A 12,579-nucleotide genomic window follows, 5' to 3' on the forward strand; every position below is an offset into this window, starting at 1 on the left:
GAAACAGAGAGAGGAGGGGGTATTTTCAAGGGGAATTCAAGGGGAACTGGCTAGCCCAGGGTCTGCAACCTTGGCAACTTTAAGCCTGGAGGACCTCAACTCCCAGAATCCTTTAGTCAGCAAAGTTTTTACCTAAAGTGACATAAAGAGAGATTCCAGCCCCTCTCTCCTTTTCTTGCCAGGCAGCTTGAGGGAGGAACCTTGTGGATCAGGGTTGGGGTGGGGAAGGAGACAAAGCAAGCACCTGAAAACCCCAGCTTCTCCCCTCCTCTTGCCCAAGCCAAATCTTTGCTGGCTGACCAGTAGCTCTAAGTGGCTTTGGGTGTGGAGAGGTGATCACCTTCCTCCCGGTTCAGCTTTAGGCAGCACCATCCTTTTCTTCTTCTCCTCTGTTGACAAACAGATCCCCTGCCCCTCTCCTCCAGCCCCTCTCCTCCAGCCCCTTGCCTCTGCAGTGGGAGAGCAGCTGGAATCCTGAGGCAAGCTGGGGAAAGGAGCTGTGTACTCGCCTCCCCCATCCAAATCAACCCTACCATATCTTCTGCCCATTTCCTCCCTTGCCCCCCAGGCAGTCAGGGCTGCAGCAGGAAGCATTGACAAAGATCAGCTGCTTTCAGGCAAGGGGCCAAGGATAATTGCAAAGCGACAACTCACTCCGGTGTAAGGTGAGAAGGGGAAAGAAGTAGGCAAGTAGACAGGCAGGCAGGGAGAGTGAATAAGAGAGTGGACACGCATGTATGCACACACAATATACATACACACACAGCACGTCAGATCTGTGTAAGGGGTGTGCAGAACGTGATCCTTTCCCAGAGCTGAACTCTCCTGTGCACGGCAGCCCCCTGATTCCTTTGGGGTGTGTGTGTGTGTGTGTGTGTGTGTGAAGGTGCACTTGGAGAGAGGCAGCGACTGTGGCAAGGGAAGCAGAAAGTTTGCTTGGTGTTTGACAGAAGAGGCAAGTAGCACTGTGAAGAGGCGAGCTGGGCACTGTGAGACAGCAGCAGAGTGAGCCAGCACCTTCTCCGCTTTGTTCTTTCTCTGTAATTATTTTAAAAAGCAGACTGGAGCCGCGCAGGAAAACTCCAGCTGTCTCTCCTGCACAGCTCTGGTCCACCGGCAAAAGCTTCAGCCGGACTCTCCCCCGCTTGCCTCCCATCCTCAGAAATGGTCCAATCCCACCTCTCCTGCGTGGCTCCGGTTTTTGCAGCTCGCTGAACTGGGACAAAATAAAAACATACAAAAGGCACCGGCTTCTTCTTCGTCCTTCTCCCTTTCTCCAAGCAAACCCAGTCAGCCGAGGGGGCTTTTGGAGGGGTTAAGTCAACATTTCTCTCCCCCCACCCCACAGTTCCCAATGCACGGTGCTCTTTCTCTCCTCCCCCTCTCCAAAAGAGGGAAGAAGGCAAATTATCGGGGAGAGGAGAAAAAAAAACTGCACAAAGCCAGAAAGAAGAAAAATCGAAATAATTCTGCCGGCCTGCCGGCAGAGCCATGTTTTTAAGGCTTTTCAAAAGGCCAGGAGGGTGTGGTCAGTGTGAATCTCTGGGGGGAGTTGTTTCCAGAGGAATGGAGCTGCCACAGAGAAGGCATGTCCCTGTGGTCCTGGCAGCTATAACCAGGTGCTATGAATGTACCCAATCTCTTTCATTGTTACTCTGCCAAAAATGTTTTCCAAGCCCTAAGTCTTTGCAGGTTTTTTCCCCATTGGTTTAACTTGCTCCAAATGTTTCTTTCCAGCCTTAACCAGGTGCTAATGATGTTTCTAGCTCTTACCGGCTTGCAAGCTCTTTCATTGTTACTCAGCAAAGAAGAATGTTTTCCAAGCCCTAAGTCTTTGCAGGGTTTTTTCCATTGCTCTACTTACTCAGACTGTTTCTTTCCAGGTTCTAATGATGTTCCCAACTCTTACTGGCTTGCAAGCTCTTTCATTGTTATTCTCTCCAAATAAGATTTTTTAAAGCCCTAGCCAGGGGATAAAATAATGTGCTGAAACTGACCAGACTAAGGATGATAGCCAGATGAATATCTGGTAAGCAGATTCTTTTCCCTATTTTCCTCCTCAAAACCTAAGGTGCATCTTATACAGTGATCCCTCGATTTTCGCGATCTCGATCTTCGCGAAACGCTATATCGCGATTTTTCCCACCCGATGACGTCACTCTCTTCCTTTCTCATCTTTCTTTCTCTCTCTCTTTCTCTATCTTGCTTCTTCCTCTCACACTCTCTTCCTCCCTCTCTCATCTCTTTCTTTCCTTCTCTCTCTTTCTCTATCTCTCCCCCTCTTGCTCTCGAGCGGCGGGCGGGCGAGCGGCGGGCGGGCAGCAGCGAGGAGCCGAAGATCGGGGTTTCCCCTTTGCGTGGGTGGCGGGGAAGACCCAGGGAAGGTTTCTTCGGCCACCCAGCAGCTGATCTGCTCGGCAGCGCCGCAGCAGCGAGGAGCCGAAGATCGGGGTTTCCCCTTTGCGTGGGCGGCGGGGAAACCCCGATCTTCAGCTCCTCGCTGCTGCGGCGCTGCCGAGCAGATCAGCTGCTGGGCGGCCGAAGAAACCTTCCCTGGGTCTTCCCCGCCGCCCACGCAAAGGGGAAACCTCGATCTTCGGCTCCTCGCTGCTGCGGCGCTGCCGAGCAGATCAGCTGCTGGGCGGCCGAAGAAACCTTCCCTGGGTCTTCCCCGCTGCCCACGCAAACTCCACCATCTGCGCATGCGCGGCCATGGAAAAAGGGCGCGCATGCGCAGATGGTGTTTTTACTTCCGCACCACTATATCGCGAAAAATCGAGTATCGCGAGGGGTCTTGGAATGTAACCCTCGCGATACTCGAGGGATCACTGTACTCTGAAAAATATGGTACATTTGTCCAACAGCAGGGTAAAAAGCTTAAAACAACCCCGCCCTTCTAAGAAAGTCAAGCAAAGGGGGGGAAAGTACCAGCAAAGAAGAAAAAAACTTCATAGACAGTAAATCTGGGCATACTGTGGAGAATGTAATAAGGGCTAAAGGAGAGGCAATTTCTGTAAACAGGGCAATAAAGATTACCATATTTTTTGGAGTATAAGACGCATCAGAATATAACACACACCTTAGTTTTTGGGAAGGAAAATAGGGAAAAGAATCTGCTTACCAGGTATTCATCTGGCTAGCGTCCTTAGTCTGGTCAGCTTCAGCACATTATTTTATCCCCTGGTTAAGGGTTTAAAAAAATTTTAATCTGAGAGAGTAACAATGAAAAAGCTTCCAAGCCAGTAAGAGCTGGGAACATCATTAGCGCCTGGAAAGAAACAATCTGAGCAAGTAGAGTAATGGAAAAAAACATTTTGACCATTTTTATCATAAGTGGACTACTGCCATAGTTATCTAACAAACCAGATTATTTATCTTATTTATTATCCTAAAACTAAAAATAATAACTTTTTTAGAGATGATTTTTTTCAAAAATAAGATAATAATGCTACTAGCAATAAAATTATTTATTATACATTGTACTATAAGTTAATGAGGAATATCTTTTTGTAGCAAAACCAGGGTGGATAGATAGATGGATGACTACATATACATGATATAAAGAAATATATTTTGTGTGTCCGACGCATTGTGACCCTCTGGACAACGTTCCTCCAGGCCCAACCTCTGGAATCCATTAAAGCTCACACCTAATGCTTCAGTGATTCCATCCAGCCATTCTCTGTCATCTCCTTCTTTTGCCCTCAATCTTTCCCAGCATTAGAACTTGTCCAGCAAGTTATTTCTTCTCATTAGGTGGCCAAAGTATTTGAGTTTCATCTTCAGGATCTGGCCTTCAAAAGAGCAGTCAGAGTTGATCTCCTCTAGGACTGACCAGTTTGATCACAGGAGTCTTCTCCAGCACCATAGTTCAAAGACTTCAATTTTTTGGTGCTCAGCCTTTCTTATGATCCAACTTTTACAGCCAAACATTGCAACTGGGAAAATTATAGCATTGACTATACACACTTTTGTTGACAGAGTAATGTCTCTGCTTTTTAGTACACTGTCTAGATTTGTCATAGCATTCCTCCCCAGGATCAAGTGTCTTTTAATTTCTTGGCTGCAGTCCCCATCTGCAGTGATCTTGGAGCCCAGGAAAATAAAATCTGTCATTTCCTCCAATTCTTCCCCATCTATTTGTCAGGAATTGAGAGGGCCAGATGCCATAATCTTAATTTTAATGTTGGGTTTCAAGCCAACTTTTGCACTCTCCTTCTTTACCCACATGAAGAGGCTCTTTAGTTTCTCTTCACTTTCACCATTAGAGTGGTATCATCTGCATATCTGAGGCTGTTGATATTTTATATATATTAACATAAGATATACAGTGGGGGGAGAGTATTTAGTCAGACACCAATTGTGCATGTTCTCCCACTTAAAAAGATGAGAGAGGCCTGAAATTGACATCATATGTAGACCTCAACTATGAGAGACAAAATGAGAAAACACATCCAGAAAATCACATTGTCTGATTTTTAACTAATTTATTTGCAAATTATGGTGGAAAATAAGTACAGTGATATCTCGTCTTACAAACCCCTCTTCATACGAACTTTTCGTGATATGAACCCGGTGTTTAAGATTTTTTTGCCTCTTCTTCCGAACTATTTTCACCTTATGAACCCGAGCTGCCGCCGCTGGGATGCCCCGAAGTCATAGTTCCCTCTAAGCTGAGCAGTGAGCAATCGCTCACTTAAAAATCATCATCAACTCAGAGTTTTCCAAACCTGCCCAGAAGCCGAGAGGGAAAGAGTGAGAGGGAAGGAGAGAGAGAGGAAGAAAGGAAGAGAGAGAAACAGATAGAAAAAAGAGAGGAAGGAAAAGATAAAGAAAAAGAATGGGAGTAAGGAAGAGAGAAAGAAAATCAAAATCTAGTTTGAAACTAGTTCAACTATTTAAGTGGCATTTTGATATTGATAGAGTTGCCCTATTATGAGCTCACTGTTCTAGACACACAGTACAGTATTTTATTTTGAAATTATCTGAGGCAAAACAGGGTGGGTTTTTTGTTTGTTTGTTTGTTTATTTATTTATTATTTCTGTGCCGCCCAGTCCCGAAGGGACTGCCGCTCAGACACTATACTTTTCCGCCCACCCCAAAAAAAATTAGAGGGAACACTGCCCGAAGTGCTGGGATTTCCTTGGGAATCCCCACCTCCAGACTTCTGTTGCCAGCCAAAGCTTGCATTCTTGCATTGCTGGGATTTCCCTGAGGCTCCTCTTGCTGGGATTCCCTTCATTTTTGCCAGCGATGCTTTGAATCCCAGTCACAAACTCCCCCCTTCCAAACTGCATGGGGGAAATGAGCAGAATGGGGGGGGGGCAAAAACGGGAGGCAGGGACTCAGGGAGCTCAAAAGAGGCTCTTTTCGCCTTGCTTCATTGGGACTACCAGCTCTTGCCACCTCTCTCTATACCTCTCCCCACTCCGTTCACCTCAGCTTCATCTGCCTGCCGCTTTAAAAAAAAAAAAAGCCTTAATGTTTTGGATTTTTCTAATGGGCTTGCACGCATTATTTGCTTTTACATTGATTCCTATGGGAAACATTGTTTCACCTTACCAACTTTTCTTCTTACGAACCTTGTCATGGAACAAATTAAGTTCGTAAGATGAGGTACCATTGTATTTGGTCACCTATCTACAAACAAGCAAGATTTCTGGGTCTCGCAGACCTGTTACTTCTTTTTTAAGAGGATGCTTTGTCTTCCACTCATTACCTTTAGTAATGGCACCTATTTTAACTAGTTACCAGTATAACAGACACCTGTCCACAACCTCAAACAGTCACACTCCAAACTCCACTATGGTGAAGACCAAAGAGCTGTTGAAGGACACCAGGAACAAAATTGTAGCCCTGCACCAGGCTGGGAAGACGGAATCTACAATAGGCAGGCAGCTTGGTGTGAAGAAATCAACTGTGGAGGCAATAATTATAAAATAGAAGACATACAAGACCACTGATAATCTCCATCAATCTGGGGCTCCATGCAAGATCTCACCTCATGGAGTCAAAATGATTGCAAGTATGGTGAGCAAAAAAAAAGAACCACAGGGGGGAGCCTAGTGAATGACCTGCAGAGACCTGGGGCCAACATAACAAAGACTACCATCAGTAACATACTATGCCACCAGAGACTCATATCCTGTAGTGCCAGACATGTCCCCCTGCTTAAGCCAGTACATGTCCGGGGCCGTCTGAAGTTTGCTAGAGAGCATTTGGATGATCCAGAAGAGTATTGGGAGAATGTTATATGATCAGATGAAACCAAAGTAGAACTGTTTGGTAGAAACACAACTCATCGTGTTTGGAGGAGAAAGCATGCTGAGTTGCATCCATACCTACTGTGAAGTATGGGTGTGGCAACATCATGCTTTGGGGCTGTTTCTCTGCAAAAAGGAACCAGGACGACTGATCCATGTACATGAAAGAATAAATGGGGCCATATATCATGAGATTTTGAGCGCAAACCTCCTTCCATCAGCAAGGGCACTGAAGATGAAACGTGGCTGGGTCTTTCAACATGACAGTAATCCCAAGCACACCACCATGGCAATGAAAGAATTGCTTTGTAAGAAGCATTTCAAGGTCCTGGAGTGGCCTACCCAGTCTCCAGATCTCAACCTTATAGAAAACCTTTGGAGGGAGCTGAAAGTCCATGTTACCCAACGACAGCCCCAAAATATCACTGCTCTAGAGGAGATCTGCATGGAGGAATGGGCCAACACACCAGCAACTTTGTGAAGACCTAAAAACTATTACGAAGTATTGAGATGAACTTTTGTTATAAAATAAATACTTATTTACCATCATAATTTGCAAACAAATTCATTAAAAATCAGACAATGTGATTTTCTGGATGCATTTTCTCATGTTTTCTCTCATAGTTGAGGTGTATATATGATGTCAATTATAGGCCTCTCATCTTTTTAAGTGGGAGAACTTGCACAATTGGTGTCTGACTACTGTATTTTTCAGTGTATAAGACCCACCCAGATTTTAGAGGAGGAAAACAAGGAAAAAAGTATTCTGAACCAAATCGTGTAGTATTATATTGTTTTATACCAGTGTAGCAGAATATATTCACATTTTACAACCATGTATACTTTTTAAAACCATGTACACTTTTTACAAACTTCAAACTTGACAGCTTCAAGGACTTCAAACTTGTGGACTTCAACTCCCAGAATTTCTCCACCAGTCATGGGAGAAGGGTCTTGGCTGGTGGATAATACTCCACCCACTTATCCCCTAGCCCAGTGTTTCCCAACCTTTTTTGAGCCGCGGGGGGCGGGGGGGGGGCTAAAGAAAAGTTTGGACCAAAAAATCTCTTCCTCCATTTCACTCTATTTCTCCCTCCCTCTTTCTCTCCCTTCCCTTCTTTCTCTCTCCATCCCTCTTTCTTTCTTTCTTCCTCTCTTTTTTGCTCTCTTTCTCTCTCCCTCCTTCCCTCCCTCTATGTCTTTCCCTCTCCCTCCTTCCCCCCTCTCTTTCTCTCTCTCTCTTGCTTTCTTTCTCTCTCATTCTCTCCCCCCTCCTTTTTCTCTCTCTCTCTTTCTCTCTCATTCACCACGCCGGCAACAGAGAGAAAAAGAAAGTGAGAGAGCCGGAGAGAGTGGAGGGAGAGAGCCGGCGGCTGTTGTCTTCGCCTCCGCCAGCCAGCTCTGCAGCTAAGAGGCAGCAGCGATCAGCCCCCTCGCTCTCCCAGACGTCCCCAGCGCCCAGCCACGCGCCGCCTCCCGTTAGCCCGGCTGACTTTTCCCTGCTGCCGTTTTCTCTTCATGGCGCAAAGCCACAGTCCCGGACTCCCGGATCGCTCGCTTCTCCAGCCAGCAAGCCGGCTGCCGGAAAAGCATCGCACTTTTTCAATCCGCGGCGCTTTCCTGGGCAGATGGCTTTGCTGACCGGAGAAGCGAGCGATCCGGGAGTCCGGGACTGTGTGGCTTTGCGCCATGAAGAGAAAACGGCTCGGGCAGCAGGGAAAAGTCGGCCGTTTTCTCTTCATGGTGCAAAGCCACACAGTCCCGGACTCCCGGATTGCTCGCCCCAAGGCAGGAAGCGGCGGCGGAGGAGAGGGGACAGATCGTGCCTCAAGACAGGAGGCGGCGGCGGTGGAGGAGAGGGGGCAGCTTACGGGGAACGGTGCTCGCAGCTGTCCCCCGGCTACTGCCCGATGCAGCTGTTTCTGGCGCTTTCCTGCTGGGCCCCAAAGAAGGAAGGTGGGAAAAAGGAGGCGCGAATAATGAAGCTCTCCTTTTTCCCGCCTTCCTTCTTTGGGGCCCAGCAGGAGAGCGCCGGAAACAGCTGCATCGGGCAGTAGCCGAGGGACAGCTGCGAGTGGGAGCTCCAGGTCCGAGGCACTGGCAGCGCCCCGCCCAGCTGGAGCTTCCCTAGGCTTCGCGGCACACCTGACTGTGTCTCGCGGCACACTAGTGTGCCGCGGCACACCGGTTGGGAAACGCTGCCCTAGCCACCCACTCAGATTTCTTTCTTGGTTTGCCTAGTTTGCACTTTTGCGGAGGGGGGGGATGAGAAAGTAAAGGGGGGATCCACCCAAAGACCATACACACACGCACACACGCACACACACATTCCGCCCCTCTAGGATGTCAGCTCAGATACCGCCCCTTCCCCAAGTGTCTTCCTCCCCAGTTGGGACAAAGCTTTCTCGTGAGAGGCGAACGTAGGGAAAACGTCCTTTGGGACCAGACGCTGGTCTCTCGCGGAAGGTGCTTCCCCATCATCTCTCTCTCTCTCTCTCTCACACACACACACACACACACATTCTCCCTTCCCTTCTCCTTCCCTCCGGCTTCCTCCGAAGCTTTTTTGAGCAGACAAAGCAAAACGCATCTCCAAGGCAGACAGTTTCAGGGTCTGCCTTACCTGTTTACATACCTCCATTTCCTCCATCCCCAATTTGGATGGCGCAATGGGACGCTGGGGTGTGGGGACCCGAAGAGACTTCAGCCCAGGAAAGGAAGTCTCTGTAAGCCAACTTGGCTCTTGCTCCTCTAAACCAACTTTTGTAGCAAGCTCAAATGCCGCTGCCGCTTCCTCCTCTATAAGCCAACTTGTCATTTCGTTCCAACAAGGGGAGGATGGGAGGGTGCTGCTTTTTCCGCCGCTTCTAATGGAAGCTGAGTCAAGTGGACAGCGCTGTGTTCTCGTCAGAACTGCTTCCTCCTTCCTCCTCAGCCACCCGGGTTTTGGTTCCATCTGAAGAGGGGTGGCTGAGGAGGAAGGATGAAGCGAGTCTGATGAGAACGCAGCGCTGCCCATTTGCCTCAGCCTCCATTAGAAGTAGCGTCCTCCCGTCCATGTTGGAACAAAATGACAAGGCAGGGACGGTTTGTGTGTGTGTGAAACTGCAGCGGGGCCCTCTGCAACAGAGGAGAAGGGCCTCCTGGGCTGTTCTACCGGCGCGGCCACCGCCACCTCCTCTGCTGTACCAACAAAGGACTTTCGCCCCTGGCCTTGCCTGCTGGTGCTGCTCTCTCACTACAGAAGAAAGTCAGTGCTTTGCTGCCCAGCTCGGCTGAGGCAGGGGCGGCCATGTTCGAGGGCGCTCGGAGCAAAGCCACCTCACCTGAGCTGAGCTCGCCACCCAACATAGAGCCAGTGTGGATGGCGGCTCTGCCCCTTGTACTGACCTTCTCAGATTTGGCGGTGGCGGCAGCTTGGGGTGTGGACATGACATTCACAGTGCTGCTACTCCTTAAAGGGAAGCTGCTGGAGCCAGCTCAGCAGTTGCTGCTGCCGCTGCCTCCCATCCCACCTCGGGAACATTCAATGTACAGGGGGTGGACAAAAGAATGGAAAAATTTGACTTTTTGGCATCATAATGTTTGAACATGTTCAAAATCAATCAAAACTTGACATATTTTAACATTTTTAAAAATTCTGTTATTTGATATGTTTTTTTAAACTACCTTTTTTTACAGAAATTTGAGGAAATTGGTTATAACCTTCTAGAAATGGCAGACCTCTCAGACTTTCAAAAAGGCCAAATTGTTGGTGCTCGAATGGCAGGCGCTAGTGTAACGGAAAGTGCCCGAATGTTTGGCGTTTCAAGAGGTAATATCTCAAAAGTAATGACTGCTTTTGAAAGAGAAGGGAAAATGTCGTCAGCCAAGTATAGCTCTAGTCGAAAGTCGAAGTTGTCTGAAAGAGACCGCCTGATTCTAAAGCGAATTGTTAGAGCGGATCGCAAGACCACAGCTCCTAAAATCACTGCAGAGCTCAATAGACAAGTACAGAACCCAGTTTCCACAAAAACTGTTCGAAGGGAGCTTCACAAATCTGGATTCCACGGAAGAGCTGCAATTAGAAAACCTCTGCTTTCAAAGACAGATGTTTCAAAGTGTTTAGAGTAGTGTAGGAACCACCAGAAATGGTCCTTTGAGCAGTGGCAAAATGTGATTTTCTCTGACAAATCATCGTTTACCCTTTTTCCGACCTCCAGCCATGTTTACGTTTGGAGACAGCCAAAAGAATCATTTCATCCAGACTGCCTTCTCCCAACCGTCAAACATGGCGGGGGTTCAGTGATGATCTGGGGTGCTATTTCTTGGAAATCCGCTGGGCCAATGATTTCCCTTCATGGAAGAATTAACAGCCATCACTATTTACTACTTTTGGCCGACCAAATTCATCCTATGGTTCAAGAACTGTTTCCAGACGGGGATGCCATCTTTCAAGATGATAATGCACCAATCCATAGAGCAATAATTGTTAAAGAATGGCACGAGGAACATTCTAATGAAGTTCAGCATCTCATCTGGCCACCACAGTCACCAGACCTCAACATAATTGAGCATTTATGGTCGATTTTAGAGATTCAAGTAAGAAGTCGATTTCCACCACCATCGTCTCTAAAAGGACTGGAGGGTGTTTTAACTGAAGAATGGGCTAAAATTCCTTTGGAAACAATTCACAATTTGTATGAATCAATACCTCGGAGAACTGAGGCTGTATTTGCCACAAAAGATGGACCAACACCATATGAAAAGAAATAGAAATAGAAGGTGGTAGTATTACGTATAGTTTAACAATAAAAATGAAATGTAATAGTCATAATACTATGTCTATTTGTATCAAAATGTATGAAGTATCACATTAGGTATCACATTATTCACATAATGATAGGTATAAATAAAAATTAAAAAAAACCTTCCCCCCAGAAAAGATGTTTATTTGATATTTGACTTCTTTAGCTTGGCATTTTGTAGCCCAAATATGCCCACCCACTTTCTGGAGAGCTTGAATGACCTCTCTCCTAAAGGATTTCACTTTATGAGCAAGAGATGGCTGTATTTTAACTATTTTAATTCTTCAATGTGTTCTGGCACCTGCCTGATTTGTAACTCTGGTTTGCAGGTATTGGTGAGAAAAAGGAAGGTATTCAGACAGAATGGTTTAGCTTTCCATAATAGCTATAACTCATTGATCTTCAGTGTGTATTCCCCCATTTGTAATCTAATGGTTGGTACTTAGGGCAGCTTTTTGCAAGCTAAGAACCTTTTTGTATTTTTGTACAGATAATCCATGACTTACAACAGTTCATTTAGTGACCATTCAAAGTTACAATGGCATTGAAAAAAGTGACTTATGACTGTTTTTCACACTTACAACCATTACAGCATCCCCATGGTCACAAGAGGCTGGGCAAAGTTATGTGCTCCTCTATGTGAATGACGTAAAGTTGGGCATACCCACTCAGACACATAATCACAGAGCCATACCTACCAGCCAATCATACACGTGTATGTATGTATTAGTTAACTTTTGAAGGATTGTGTAAAATCATGCATAAAAATATATTTCAGTTGTAATTTTTTTTCTACTTTCACAATTTTTAACATTCATTACTAGATAAGAAAATCTAGTATCGGGGACAGTTGTATAGAAATATGATATTTCTCATTTGAAATACAAGAAAATACCTTAAAATAATTTTATATCTGGGTTATATTTGCAACATATTGACATATTGTTTTTCTACTATTATTTGCTTTAATTTAGTTATTTATTTGGAGGATGCTTAATTATAGCATAAGTTAAATAGGGTACTAGTCTAAATATGTTATCCAATGTCAATTTTTATCTTTATGATAAAATTGGACATTTAATAAGATATTTTTAGTATTCCTGATGTAGTTTTTTAATTTGCTGGCTTGTGTTTTCTCTCTTAATTTCAAAGCTTTGAAAGAGAATAGCTCAGAAGTGGTTCAGCCCTTTCTAATGGGCTGTGGAACAAAAGAACCAAAGATCACTCAGCTGTGTCTAGCTGCTATCCAGAGGCTGATGTCTCATGAAGTTGTTTCAGAGGTAAGGTTAAGGTAACCAGACTAATTTTATACAGTAGAAATATTTCATGGTATTATACTTAATTATTATTATAATTAAGGGATGATGAAAATTTCAGATTTGTTTAATAGAAAACTGAGGGACCAGTATAATAATAATGAGGGATAATAATTGAGATACCAATGTAATAAATAATATAGAGTAATACATTTCAATAGGTATTTGACCTTTCCATTTCAGAACTAAAGGTAGCATTATGAGAATTAATG

The 12,579-nt window shown here is 45.6% G+C and overlaps 1 protein-coding gene across 6 annotated transcripts in view; it reads left to right on the forward strand.

Annotated features, from left to right (window-relative positions):
• Positions 1-12,579, forward strand: part of MON2 (MON2 homolog, regulator of endosome-to-Golgi trafficking) — a 331,402-nt gene that overhangs the window by 24,314 nt on the left and 294,509 nt on the right. For all 6 annotated transcript variants that reach the window (XM_070755596.1, XM_070755593.1, XM_070755594.1 and 3 more), the window contains one exon: positions 12,204-12,331. In XM_070755596.1, coding sequence (XP_070611697.1) covers positions 12,245-12,331 — 87 coding nt within the window. In that variant the 5' untranslated portion in view covers positions 12,204-12,244. The remainder of the gene's footprint in view (positions 1-12,203; positions 12,332-12,579) is intronic.

The sequence above is a fragment of the Erythrolamprus reginae genome, chromosome 6, assembly GCF_031021105.1.
Source record: "Erythrolamprus reginae isolate rEryReg1 chromosome 6, rEryReg1.hap1, whole genome shotgun sequence".
Classification (NCBI taxonomy): Eukaryota; Metazoa; Chordata; class Lepidosauria; order Squamata; family Dipsadidae; genus Erythrolamprus; species Erythrolamprus reginae.